General features: G+C 35.8%; 1 protein-coding gene across 2 annotated transcripts; it reads left to right on the forward strand.

Moving 5' to 3' along the window:
• The first annotated feature begins 1,436 nt into the window (after positions 1–1,436).
• On the forward strand, positions 1,437–10,550 carry LOC121989374 (CD2 antigen cytoplasmic tail-binding protein 2 homolog). Of its 2 annotated transcripts, XM_042543395.1 has the most exons (11): positions 1,437–1,568; positions 1,660–1,861; positions 3,817–3,942; positions 4,080–4,232; positions 5,122–5,251; positions 5,768–5,809; positions 6,024–6,092; positions 6,183–6,359; positions 6,475–6,526; positions 8,353–8,430; positions 10,115–10,550. In XM_042543395.1, exons 1-11 carry the CDS (start codon positions 1,504–1,506, stop codon positions 10,191–10,193), a joined length of 1,173 nt encoding a protein of 390 aa, XP_042399329.1. In that variant the 5' UTR covers positions 1,437–1,503; the 3' UTR covers positions 10,194–10,550. The 2 variants fall into 2 exon arrangements, with proteins under 2 accessions (XP_042399329.1, XP_042399319.1); XM_042543385.1 differs by having other exon boundaries at positions 6,024–6,359.
• Positions 10,551–14,290: the final 3,740 nt, after the last annotated feature.

Consider the following 14,290-nt stretch of genomic DNA (forward strand, 5'->3'; position numbering starts at 1 on the left):
AGGGCATGAATATAATCAGGAGAGGTAGTCGAGCATATAGAAACTAGTTTCATGTCAATCCAATGCCCTTTTGTCCATTAACCAATTTTATATTTGCTCAAAATTTCGACATTAATTTTTTTTTCAAATACACTCGTGTTAAAAAAAATTACTGTTCTCAATATATTAGGTCAAATTGATATTTGAGAGTATGAATATAACCAGAAGAAGTAGGCGAACACATAGGAGTTAGTTTTATGTCAATTTGAGGTAATTTAGTCCATTAGTCGATTTTGGGCAAAATCGGTTGATAGACCAAATGACTTCGGATTAATATAAAACTAGTTCTTATATATTCGACTACCTCTCCTGATTATATCCATGTCCACAAACGTCAATTTGACTCAATATATTAAGAGAAGTAGTTTTTTGAACACGAATGTATATTGAGAGAAGTAATTTTTTGAACATGAATGTATTTGAAAAATTCAATTCGGATCTAAAAAATTATTGTTCTCAATATATTGAGTCAAATTGATATTTGAGAGCATGGATATAATCAAGAAAGGTAATGAACACATAAGAACTAATTTTATATTAATTCGAGGTCATTTGGTATATTAGCTGATTTTACTCAAAACTGCTGATGGACCAAATAACCTTATATTGACATGAAACTAGTTCATATGTGTTCGTCTATCTCTCTTGATTATGTTCATACCCTCAAACGTCAATTTGACTCAATATATTGAAAGCAATGATTTTTTGAACACGAATATATTTAATTTGTATTAAAAAAATCATTGCTCTGAATATATTGGGTCAAATTGATATTTGAGGGTATGAATATAATTAAGAGAACTAGTTGAACATATATGATTTAATTTCATATCAATCCGATTTTCTTTGATCCATCAGCCAATTTTGAGCAAAATCCGTTGACGAAATAACCTCGAATTTATATGAAACTAATTTCTATATATTCGTTTATCTCTCTCTTGATTATATTCATGTCCTCAAATACCAATTTAACCTAATATATTGAGAGAAATAATTTTTCGAATATGAATTAATTTTTTTTAAATATATTTGTGTTAAAAAAATTGCTACTCTTAATATATTGATTCAAATTAACGTTTGAGGGCATAAATATAATTGTAGCCGAATACAAATGAACTAGTTTCATATCAATTCTAGACTATTTGATTTATCATATGATTTTATTTAAAATTAAGTTTGATAAAAATAAATAAATCAGTTGGCTGATTTATTTAAAATTTTAATATTTTGATATAGAAATAAATGGATTTGATTGATAAAAATAAAACGGAAAATAGGTGATTTAATAATTTTAAAATTATTTTAGGTCACTTGATAATTTAAAAAATTTACATGTGCAGTCAGAGTTAGTAAAATGCTGATTAAATACAAGTAAACTAGGTTCGCTTTTTACGTGCGCCTTTGGGAAATCGCTGTAGAATATATTGGTCGAAGCAGTCAGCCAACAGGCCGTCACCGAAGGGCATGGCTGAAAGGGGCAAAAAGCGGCCGCTTCCTCTCGAAGAATTCGATCCGACGAAAGCACCGGCGTAGCTTTCCCCTTCGTTTCTCCCTCAAATCATTATATTCAAACTTTGATTCTAGTGTTTTCATTGATTCTGAATTGGACGACGACCACAGGCAGAGGCAGGCTAGGTTTCCAAAGGGCAAGAAGGCGAAACGTGTGGCCGCCGACCGAATCCTCGATGGGAACGGCGGGGACGAGAGCTGGATGGCCCCCGATCTCGCTTCCAAGAAGCGTGCCAAGCTCCGGAATAAGATGCGAGAGGACGCGGTCCTGGGTGATCAGGTGGACGGCTTTTCCGGCGAAGTGCAGTACGAGGTAATGGTACCTTGTCTTGTCATTTGACTCACTGATAGTTTGAAGAGGGAAGAAAAACAAATAGTTGTCATGCATTCTTCTCTTTTCGTATCGTTTGTGGTGGTAGTAACTTAAAATGTTTGGCGGTCTTTTCTGCAGTCTTGTGGATTCGGTATTGGTGCGAAGAATTAGTTTCTCACTTCAGTTTATTGAAAAAAAAAATTGTGTTTCTTTGGCATAAATAAAGCACAAACTTTAAAGGAAAGTAGCTTTCGGTTGCTAGGATCATTCAACTCGGAGGCAGGTGGAATTTTAAGCGATGCTATTGGAGAGAATACTCGAGGATTCATACAAGGAGGTTGTGTATGGCCAAGGGACATATAACTGGCTTCAACTTATCCTGTTGTGTGTTGCTAAGTTTGTAAATAATTTGGGATAGCCAAGATAATTGGTTGTGTTAAAAATAAAGTAGAAGAGTTGTGTTTTTCTTTTGGATTTCTAATATAAATGTAAGACAATGATGGGAATTATATCCTTTATAAGTTGATTAAATACAAAATGTTTATGTGCATTCTCTAACAATGACTTTCCTGTATTCTCAACTTTGTAAGCAATTTAGGATTTTGGTTTAGATGGCTTATTCACAACAATTGATTTGGTCTAAATCTTTTCCCTAGGAGATTGTACCTCGTTTAGCAATTAACACCTACCTTTAAATAGGAAACTGTTATATGGCAGTATCATTATTAACTAAAAGGGCAATCCGGTGCACAAAGCTTCCGTGGTCCTGGGGAAGAGTCGATTGTACACAACCTTACCATGCTTTGCAAAAGACTGTTTCCAAGACTCGAACTCGTGACCTCTAGGTCACACAGTAGCGACTTTACTGCTGCGCCAAGCTCCCCTTCTGCTTTTATCATAATTAACTATATAGATATAATCATTCAGAGGGTGTCAATAATCTATTTTGTTCTTGTTTGTTCTTGTGAGAAACATAAAACATCTCTGTTTATGTAGCTCAATATTAAATTTTATCATGTTTACATATGCCATCTTCTTTGGCTGCCATTTAGTGTTTTCTAGTATCGTTTTAGCTCTGCATTATTCTATCTGTGTTGTTACAAAGGATTCTTATCATAGTAATGCTTTGCTACATAGATATATGAATGTTTCTGATATTTGCATGATTCATGATGCATACTAAGTCTTGTCGTATAAAAAATGTGTTTTTGAGCTGTCATGGCTGTATCTGTATATTCAAAAATTATGTTATAAGCAAGAAGTAAACTTTCATTGTTTGCTGCCTGAAATGACTGGCACATATCATTCCAGCTAAAAGTTAAAACGCAAAACCCTTCACGTAACTATTCTTAACTCTGGAATACTAACTGTAGTGAGATTATTTTCATATAATAATTTAGAAGATCCTTGGTGCAACTTTGATTCATTTCCACTTGAATGGACCCGTGTCTAAGTCATATCATTGCCTACTTAGTAGTACAACTTTGATTCATTTCCACTTGAATGACCAGTGTTTGAGTCACACCATTACCTATTTGCTATTTGAGGATAACACCGATTCCATTCATTCTGTTTGGGATATGTTGTCAAGAGCCTCATGTATTGGTATGCCATTTTCATGGACCCTTCGGTGAAGATATTTCAATTTTCAGGTGACAAGTATTATATCAAAACCCACATATTTTTGTTATTTTTTTCCTGTAACTCCCAACTAAAATCTATATATTGTTTGCCTGCTCTTATGCTCCTAGTGAGAATATGATATTTTGTTTCTGTTTTATCAATCAATCATTGCTAAAAATATAATTTTTGTATATTGCCTTTTTTTAGTTATGTTTTTTTTATCTTCTCATAATGATTCATTATATTCAGTCTTGTGTGTTGTTTTGTTACTCCCTGGTATTATTCAGTACTGTTAATTAATTTCATATTTTCTAAATGTGATTATGTGGCAGGATAATACTAACTTTGAAGATGATGGTATTCAAATAGAACCATTCAATTTGAAGGAAGAGAGGGAGGAAGGCTATTTTGATGACAATGGAAATTTTGTTGAGTATGCTAAACAAAATGAAATCAAGGTGATGTTCCCCCACTGTTCTCTTCCTTCCTTCCTTTCCCTTACTTTTGCCTCTCCCCTCCTCAATTCCCCTTTTTATCTGAAATATATTCTGTTATTTTGAGATGTTATCTTGATGTTTGTTTGTGGTTGATTTAGGATGCATGGCTTGATAGTTTTGAAGTTGATGCCAAGTTGGCAGGAAAGTTTAAGCCAAAAGAATCTGCAGAGGAGGCATATGATGATTTGTCTTCAGATGATTTCGGAAAAATAAAAAGGAGAATAGCAAATGCACTTCAACCTGGAGAAACAGTAAATTCTTTATTAGAATACTCTCATTTGGTGGTTTTATTTTACTGCATTTCAGTGTGATGAATAAGTTGTTGAGCTTGCTGATAGCTTGTCTTTCCAAGTCGTAACTTTATGTGTAACTGAACATGCTCATTATTTTTTTGCAAGCTGTTTGAACTCTATATGCTAAATTTGCACCCAAGGTTTGGTTGTCATTTTGAATTATCATTTTGTTAGGTAGGAAGTCCAGAATGAAACCTCTGTCAGATTTACCTATGTCAGTTGTTAATTAGAATTAATATATAATTTCTTACACCCTAGTGGCTTGTGCAATCTGGGATTTTCACTTGGTCTTACCTTTGGATTTAAAGTTACTTCTAGTTAAAGCCTCCTCCCATTTTATTTGAAGTTCTCTTTTGCTATATATTTCAGGAGATTTCTGCTATTCTCAATTGCTTTCCTTTTATAGCTGAGTTGTATTCTTCAATGCTTACCATCTTATAAGGTTTGGTGTTTCTAATTATCTTTTTATAGATCTCTTAAGTTGAATTAATATGCAGTAACAATATGCTCTATGCATTATTGGAGTGATTTCCTCTGATTAAACAATCTCTAGGTTATTCTTCTGAAGTCCTAAAGGTCATTGCTTAGCAAATGTTATATGTTGGCTCATTGGTTTAGTGGGCTTTGGGTGAGGTATTTGAATGTGGTTAGCTTGTCTCCGCTATACAATTAGGGGCAAATCATGTTGTCCACAACTCAGGTAGATTTATTAGTTAACACCTTCAAGATTCTTGTAGGAAACTAGATGTTTAACCTTTTCTTTAACGCAACAAGGTTGTAATATAAATGACATCATGAAGTATTTAGGTATTCTGCATTTTATTTTAATTTATATTTCATATGGCAGATAATTCAAGCTCTAAAAAGATTGAAAGGCTCTTCAACAGATAAGAAAGCAAAAATGTTGGAGACCACAAAACAGATATTTGATCAACTCACTGAAGATGCCATGAAACTCATGGAGAATGGAGAATATAGTTGAGTACAAAAATTATATCCTCTTCTGGTGTATAGATCAGCTCAAGAGTAGTTGCAGTTTTGTAGCATGGCTTGTGCTGGTCCATTTCTGATTACTTATCTTGTTGGCATGCATAATATGTTGATCTGCATAGTGAAATGTCAGCTAGTCATTTGCTACGTCTGATAAGTATTGACATGGTGCATGCTGTTTCTCTTTTGATATCATAGACTTTGACTTTTTCTGACCCATTTGATGGATATGACAGTCCTATAGTTAGATTTTCGCTGGCTAATATGGGACCACACAAGATGTTGTGACCTTTTGACATGAAAGGATTATTTTTGTTTGTATTGGGTCAATAAATGTTATTAATATATTAGATAAATAGTTAACCACTTAGACAGCTTAAGATTATTGCTTTTGTTTTCTTTTGAGAGTTTCTTGTCAGGAAGTCTCTATATTTAATTGATAGTCATATGCCATGCCAGGTATATCAATATTAATCTAATTTGTTTCTTTGTATTTTTACTAGATGTTTACTATGAAGATCAGGAGACTTTTGTTCGGGAGGCAGGTTAGTGTGCTACTTATCAATATTCAAATCTTCCTGCAGTCTAACCTTGCATATGCATTTTGATATTTCTGATACGATATCAATACATTCTTAAGATCTCTGTCCTCTGTCTTCCTAGATGTGTATTTTCCATTCAAGACAACTAAAAAGAACTTTGTTTCAAATATATATGGTCTCCAGTTGCAATGTAAATATTTCTTATTACTTTTTGCAGAAGGATATGAGCGTATAGTTTGTGCAAAGGAAGACAGATCAAATAACACAAAACATTCTGAACCAACTGGTGGGGAAGATATATTTTCTGATAATGTTCAGTCTGGGGAGCATGTGTCTTCTATATGGGACATTCATCCTGGAACTTCATCTGTTACAGACTCTGTCCAGCAAGCATCCCCAGGTGATGATAAGTTTGACATGTTTGGGGATGATGATGACACTACAAATGTGAATCCACCAGTTCGAAGTGCGGTCAGCTCTTCTTCAGATTTTCTTCAAGATAATCAACCTACATCAGCAACCTTTGGTTTTTCCCAAGACTTGGACTCTGGAGGTTCTTCTCTTTATTCTTTTGATTGAAATGAATCAAAAGAGTCCTGTGCCTTTATTAGCTAGCCAGGTTTCTGAATGTTCTGTGCAGCTGATTCTTAATCTTCATCACCTTGCAGATGTCAATTGTGGAGGGATTGAAAATGATTATGTATATGATGAATCATCAGGGTAAGGAAGCCGACCATTTTTCCACGAATCATGGAGTTTTTATTTCTTGATCTTCGATTTATATCATAATTATCACAAATTATGTTAACTGAGATCATTGAGATCATTGCGTACTGAGATCACAAATTTTTATTTCTTCCCCGGGACCCGGGCTGCCCTTTTTATTTATGGTTATCTTGTTTTTTTTTCCAGCTTTTATTATATGTATACAGTAATAGATAATATACTTTTATATAATTAAATAATGCAAATGTATAAATTGATCCTACTCTCTCCTCCAGATCTCACTCTTCTCCTTGCTTCCTTTTCTATTTCCTTCTCTCTCAATCCAATCACTTTCTTTTCCCCCATTTCTACTCTTTCCTCTACTTCCTGGTTTTCTGGTTGAACTGGAATTATTGTTATAATTCTTATTTTCAAATTAACTTATTAACTTTTTTTGGCTTATTCTCTCTGTCATGATAAACTAGATCTTCCCTTGTTAACTAAAACCTGAACTTTAGACAACTGCTGCTACTTTACGAATTCTTCACCAAAGTCATTTCTTGCTAACAATTGTGGTCAAATGTCTACTATCTTCAACACATTTGTTTATCTATTTATTATCTTTCCTGCTCGTTGTTGTCCTGTTTATGATTTTCCACACAAATGACGTTTTGTCTTGAAGTCTCAGACATGCTAGGCTATAGGTTATGGTAATCTTTAAGATTCATGCTTGAAATAGATTAAAGTTTGGTTAATGGAAAGAGGTTGAAGTTGCTTTTCAATCTCATTTATTTGGGTTGATATAAAAAATATCAGTTAGTAGACCATGTATTAAGCATTTGTTCTCCACTTCCCAATTCTGTGACTGATTATATTGGTCATGATTGAGAGTTGAGAATATTTTGATAACTTTATTTAATCTCCATTAACTTGATTTTAGCATGCCCAGTTTTGTTCTCAACTTTCTAATTCTGTGATTGATTATACATGGTTGAGAATATTTTGATGACCATAGTTAGTCTCCTTTTTTTTATCTTTGGATTCCCTTATCATTATCTTCATTAGTTCATTCATCTAATATTCACCTTCGCCATTTTGATATCTTTGTTACTTTGACGGTGGAAAACTTTCCTCTATTTACTTTGTAAAAATGGATGCCATTTTTTATCCACCCAAATAGGGCGGAAAGCAATTCCCTCCTCCCAACTCCCAACTCGCTGTGACCCAACTGAGTCCGCACGAGGTGGCGACCTCGTGACCAACATCCTTGCATGAGGAGGTGACCTCACAGTCGGCAGCCCTGCGCGAGGAGGCAACCTCATGCAGCTGTGGCCGATGGCGCCGCGAGCGAGTGGTCGCTGTGGCTTGCGGCCTCGCAAGCGGGACATGGCCGCGGCCTGCGGCCTTGTGAGCTTGAGGTCTCTGGTGGCGCCTCTAGAGAGATGTCGCTGCAGCCTGCGGCCTCACGAGCACGACATCGCCGCGGCTTGTGGCCTCTTGATCGTGAGGTCAGTTCTAGCCAAGTTTGTGATTTGGTCCTCCTTCGTTTTTATTTATTTATTTCCCTTCCCTTTTCCTTTCCCTTTCCATTTCCCTTTCCCTTTCCCTTCTCTTTACTTTCTCTTACCTTTCCCTATGGATTTATTTCCACCATCAATTCTTTTCTTTTCCCTTTCCATCTTAGACTAATGTGACCTTGTTGTTCCAGTATGCATATACTTTGGTGCGAATCATGTTTTACAATTTTTAATTTGCTTGTTTCCTCGTAGTTACTACTACACTATGCATTTACTTTTACGAGAATCATGTTTACACATTTGAGTTTGCTTGTTTCCTTGCAGTTACTACTACAGTAGCAGCTTGGGCTATTATTATGACCCAACCTCAGGAATGTACTGTTCTGCTACAACAGGAACATGGTAATTTTGCATCTTTCATGTGACGTAGTGAATCATTCTGGTCTTCTGACATAGATGAGTGTCTGCTGATAGTGTTAGCTGCGTCCAAGAATGAACCTGTGATAAAAATTATGTTGATTATTTAATAAACTGCTCCTCTATTCATCCCTTGATGGTAGATGTATCGAGTGCTGTCAATCAGTCTATGGTGCAATGATTTGATTGCATAAATTGCAATATCACAAACCAGCACGTTATTCAAATCAGTGTCATTAATTTAATTCCAGAAATACAAAAAAAACTTATACAATATGAATGCGAGCTACTGGAAAATAACAAAGATTTTATTCAAGAATGAACACATAATTTGGTTTCAAAAGTTTTGGGCAATGGTTAGAACTGTAAATTTTTTATGCCTAGAAGGCACCAATACTTATTTTTTCCAACAAACAGCTGGTTGGATTCCTTTTTTTTCTTCCAAATCCCTAACTGTCACAGTGTGATAGAGCATAGAGGTATTTATTTGTGCTCAAGTATGGATTAGTTTCCCCAAATAGGAATTGAGGACGAGATCTTTTCTCTACTAGTGTTTTCTTTATGTTCTTTGGTTTAGTTATATTTTTGGAACAACAAATGCTTTTATATATACAAATCTTGTCAGTGGATCACCCATTTAGTTAGTTGTAGACCTCTTGTCTGCAAATATCTCTGTTAAGGATTGGAGTAAGCATCTGAATCTTTGGCGGTTGCAAAGATGGATCGTATCTGAATCACTTGGTATTGATTTAGTTAAAATTCATATCTAATTTGACTTTTGTCTGAAGATCCATTTCATATCCTATTCATATATGGGGAACTGGACAAGGGGAAGCGGTAGGATACATGACTGATACTAGGTGACACAATTAGATATGAATACTTGAACACAAATACCAAGACTGGTCTTGAAGAAATCTAGTTTGATGCCAGGAGGTGGGCAAAGTCATTAGATCTGCGAGGGACTGTTGGTGGAGAGGCTAGTCAAGTCGTACTACATGGGTTGAGATCAATAAATGCTGGCACCAAATAGAGGGAGGCTTCAGAGTACGCTGAGAACTCCTTTGCTCATTGGTTGGATTTCAGCTGTGGTTGATTCTCACATTGAAGGAGGAAAGCGACACCACATGTAGCACAAGGGTGGTGGCATTACCAGGATCTTCTCCATTTTTTCAGAGAAGGAAGAGGAGAGGTGCAATACTAGTTGGAAGAGTGGAGGAGCAGGGGATCCTGCACTTACCAGCTCCTCCACTTACCAGCCGAGTGCAGGATCCCCTGCTGCTCCACTTACCAACTCTAGACGAGCAGTTGCCATGCGATGGTGATGGGAGGCAGAAGGCTGTCTGTCTGCTCGTTATGTAGGTGGGAGATGTGGCACTGCCAGGTGAGAGAAACCATGTTCTAGAGGAGGGCAATTGTTTGCAGTTGGTGTTATTGTGAAGATGAATTTGTGGTGCTACTAGGGGTGAGATGTGGCACTGCCAGATGGTTTTTGTTCTTTCAAGGGGTTTTTCTTCATCCTTGTTCTGATCCTAGATGGTGTACTCTCTACTTCACCACCAAAGATTAGTCTAGCTTAGCAGTTAATAACTTTTTACTTTTTTTTTAAAATTTTATTTTGTTTTATCACTTTCTTTTTTATTACATTTTGACTGCTCACCTTATTCAGGTACACATATGACGAGCAAAGTGGTACATACACAGAGATACAGAGCTCGACAACAGGAGCTGAAGATTCCCATCCCTAGATCAATCAAAAGGGTGTAAACCTAAGTCCTGCTCACAGGAACTTCAATGGTGGTAAATCCACTAGAACATCTAGATCGTGAACAAAGGAAAAGATGCTTACATCATCTCACCTTTTTTTAGTCATTATTTGTTTTAAATCAAAGCGATAATTACATCTATGTATCTAGCCCAATATTAACCATGTAGAGCAGTAGTTAGTGTGACTTTGGGGATTATGAGCATGTATCATTTCCTTTCATCACACTTTGGTTTGCATTAGTAGGTATCACGGTGTTGAATATGTACTGCTGATCTTCTTTTTGTCTTCATGTGTATTAACAAGCAATCATGTGAAAGAAACTTTGTTCCTGTCTTCATATTCTTAGGTTGAATCTTCACTGCAGAAGTGACACAGCATCCTCGTTTGTGTCCCATTCACTGCCATTGGCCAAATGTATCTAGTAACTAGTATCATAATTGACAAATGTGTGTTAAGGTTGCTGCATACTTTCCAGAGAAAAAGATGTATAATGTTTTACCTTTTGCCTCGTGCTGCTCTCTATCTGCGTGCACAGTAGCACATAGAAAAACAACCACAGCAGACAAACGGCACTACCATTCTTGCACTACTTGAATACTTGTTCAATTATTGCTGGAATTGTATTGAAAAAAAAAAATCTAACTGTTATAAAGCTGTAATCATATGCTGCAAATTGGATGGTTTTCAGGAGAAACAGGACAGAGGAGAGGGCCCACGTGATTGGTCTCCTGTAACGTGGAGATCGCATAGATTTCAATTTCCCACATACACAACATCACGGATCTGTCATTACTATAATATTTAGTCCGGAAATTTTAAAAAGACCCATCTGTTGTGAGATAATTATGCATATCTTTAATGCCTTTTACAGTACAACTGTGATATTGTATTTAAAAATTAATATTACTATGAAACTCATTTTCAAAAATTATTATTATATTTTTGAAGTACAATACTATTGTTGTGTTAATTTTTAAAAATCAACATCATATTGATATTAATTTTTAAAATATAATATTATAATTGTATTAGTTTTTTGAAATCTAATACCACAATAGTATTATCCTTTGAATGTAATACTACAATGATAGACCGAAAGAGTAAAATGGAAAATAAATACATCTTTGAAAGATCTAAAAGTTAAATGTATTTTCTGAAAATTTCACAAATTTGAATGCACTGTGAGGTCATCTGTTGCATTTAGTATGTTTAATTACTACGCAATATCTAATGGAGTCAATTACTTGTTTACAGAGGAATTGAGTTTATTAGTGTGTTTCCACATTACGAAGATGGCTCAAACAATCTACTTGAATCTTAGCTATAGATAGTTTAAACTCGAGGTGAAAACTCTAGAAGGTTCTCGGTTGGGGTGAGGTGACCTATTGACCAAGCTGGGTCGAGCCGAGTCTAGATATGTAGTATTCAAACTTATTTAAGAAGGTAATCGAATAAGTCAAACCGAGTGTAAAATAAATCAAGTCGTTGAAATAATTATTTAAACTTGACTTAATTTCTTTTTTGAATTTGAGCTTAGTTTAAATTTGATTTATTTAGATGTTATTGAACTTTCAATTCTAGATTTTTTTTATTGTTTTAAATTTTTTACTTTTGAAGTTTGTTTAGTTTTAAGCTTTGATAATATAAATTTATTTATTTATTTTGAAATGTTCTTTGTTTATTAATATGTTGATAAGAATTTTATTAAAGAACATGTGATTCACGAATATTATTGATAAATATTGTTTCAAAATATTTTTCACGAATATTATTTATAATATTAATGAATTGATCATATATATTTTCAACCTTATTTATTCCGTTTAATGAATTATTCAAATTTATTGATTTAATTGATCTTATATGTACTCATCAAATATAAATGAACTCTTTATCAAGATGAACACTAAACCTAGCCCATCTTATGCAAACAATATATATATATATATATATATATATATATATATATATATATATATATATATATATATATATATATATATATATATATATATATATATATATCCAAAATTGGTAAAGGCGGTGAGCGGGGGTATGACTTTACTGTTGACTCGACAAAGACTCTGTGCTATCCTGCAACACAAGGAGTGTTAGTGCTGGGCCAAGGAGGGGTCTCCGGCATTGACCCTCCAACACTCAAGTCAGTGAGTAGTGAACTGTAGCGAATAACGCGAGCAAATAAAAAATATTGCATACTTTTGCTTGTAAATGGAGACTCCTTTTACAGTGTCCCTATTGCATTATGCATGTATTTCAAAGTATTAACACGTTTTCGAAAGCCTTTCTAAGAAAGGATAGGATATAAAGTGCCTATGATACTTTTCCTCAAATGAGCTCGCAAATCACTGTGAGTTGACAGGCTAGAAGATTCTAAAGGACGATTTGCTAGTAGAATATTCTCTGTCCTTTCCAATACAAACATCCAAAAAATTACGATATGACATGTATGTGGGTCCCGCTGTAGGCCGATGGCCTCCACTCGGCCACGATATCGCGAGCTCGGCCGTACAGAGTGAAGCTATTGACCTGTTCTTCACTTGGCTTTCCTGTTGTCGAAGACGCACATTGTGTCCGATCAGACCTAAGGTTCAATTGGCAAGGACGGTGGATTGGGTAACTTAATATTTGACTCTTAACTTCAGTTGTAAGTTACGGAGGATGACCTTTTGGGTAGTCTGGTTAGCCTTTCATGTTCGACCTGCTCTAAAAGCCCGCTCGGCCAAACTTGCCTGCTCCGCAGTCCACAGTCTCGTGGTCTATCCGACCCTACGACTTTGACCGTTTAACTTTAACCTCCACATCAGTCGGTCTTCGCTGCTTTAACCCACTTTTTTTTAGAGAGGGCATCTTTATCACCGTATCACAAACATTCTCCTCAAGTCTAGTCGAAAGAGACTATAAGTATGGCTGAATGGACAATTAGTATTTTTTGCAACTATCTTTCCCAATCGGGCGCTTTGCTATTGGAGTCGCTGCTCGGCTTGAACCATTAATGCCCTTGTAGCTCCTAAGGAAGCTGATTTCTTCCTGGTCGGGAGACTCCGAGGTTGACGCTATTTGAGTTGAATGTGGGCAACACTTAGTTGTTTGTTAGCTCTTTTTTGATCTCTTTTTCGAGCGACCTCCCATACTTATAGTGTCTTTTAATTGCTTTTGATGTCATCCTAATTTTTTGGAACTAGCTCAAATCCTTTGTCATTAATGCAAAGCATGCCGAGCATGCTTTTTAATTATGCGTCTGCTGATCATTTCCATTACTCATTGGATACCACGTGTCACACTTTCATGCTATTGAATGTCTGATGTCAAAGCGACTGTTAGGATTTGATGCAACAGCTACCTTTTTGAATTAGGACGACTCATATCAAGTCTTGTTTTTCTAAACCCTTGATCGGATGGCTCTGGATAATCAACGGCGGGGTTTTTAAACCCTCTGCTCTCATTGGCAAAGAATCGCTTTCTTCCTTGCCTTTGTCTTCATCTTCGTCTACTTCTTTGCTCTCTGGTTGTCGTCATCGCGATTCTCGTCTGGTAAGTTCCTTCTCCTTTTCACTTTCGATCTTCATCTTTCCTATGGCCAATTCTCCTTCTCCTCCTCCGACTATCCTTGGACTGTGGTACACCTCCACTTCCTCTGATTTTAATGGCGACGAAGTGGATCAAATGACCATGTCCTCCATATCCCTCTTGATCACAAGCTTGCCATCCTGTCTCCTACAATCGCCCCCAAACCCCTCCTGAAGGGTTTCTAACTTTTTTCAAAGATCAATTTTACACCGACCTCCATTTTTCCATCCATTCTTTCTTTATTGAAGTTTGTAAATATTTTCATATTCCATTATAGCAACTAGTGCCTAACTCATTTAGGCTACTATGCAGAGTAGTAATACCATTTCTCTTATATAGGATTTCTCTTAATCCTCGTATTTTTCATTATTTTTATTATCCCAAGCAATCCGAACCGAGAGTCTTCCTCTTCCAAGCTCGGGTCGACGCTATGTACTTTGATACGATGCCCTCCTCTAACAAGGACTGGAGGCTCCACTACTTCTACGT

This window comes from Zingiber officinale, chromosome 1B, assembly GCF_018446385.1.
Source record: "Zingiber officinale cultivar Zhangliang chromosome 1B, Zo_v1.1, whole genome shotgun sequence".
Classification (NCBI taxonomy): Eukaryota; Viridiplantae; Streptophyta; class Magnoliopsida; order Zingiberales; family Zingiberaceae; genus Zingiber; species Zingiber officinale.

Excerpts from the sequence above, each read along its gene's own strand:
- LOC121989374 (XM_042543385.1), top strand. The coding sequence starts at position 1,504 with ATGGCTGAAAGGGGCAAAAAGCGGCCGCTTCCTCTCGAAGAATTCGAT. Across the intron at positions 1,569-1,659 it reads GATCCGACGAAAGCACCGGC|GCAGAGGCAGGCTAGGTTTC; the intron begins GTAGCTTTCCCC and ends CGACGACCACAG. Across the intron at positions 6,527-8,352 it reads GTATATGATGAATCATCAGG|TTACTACTACAGTAGCAGCT; the intron begins GTAAGGAAGCCG and ends GTTTCCTTGCAG.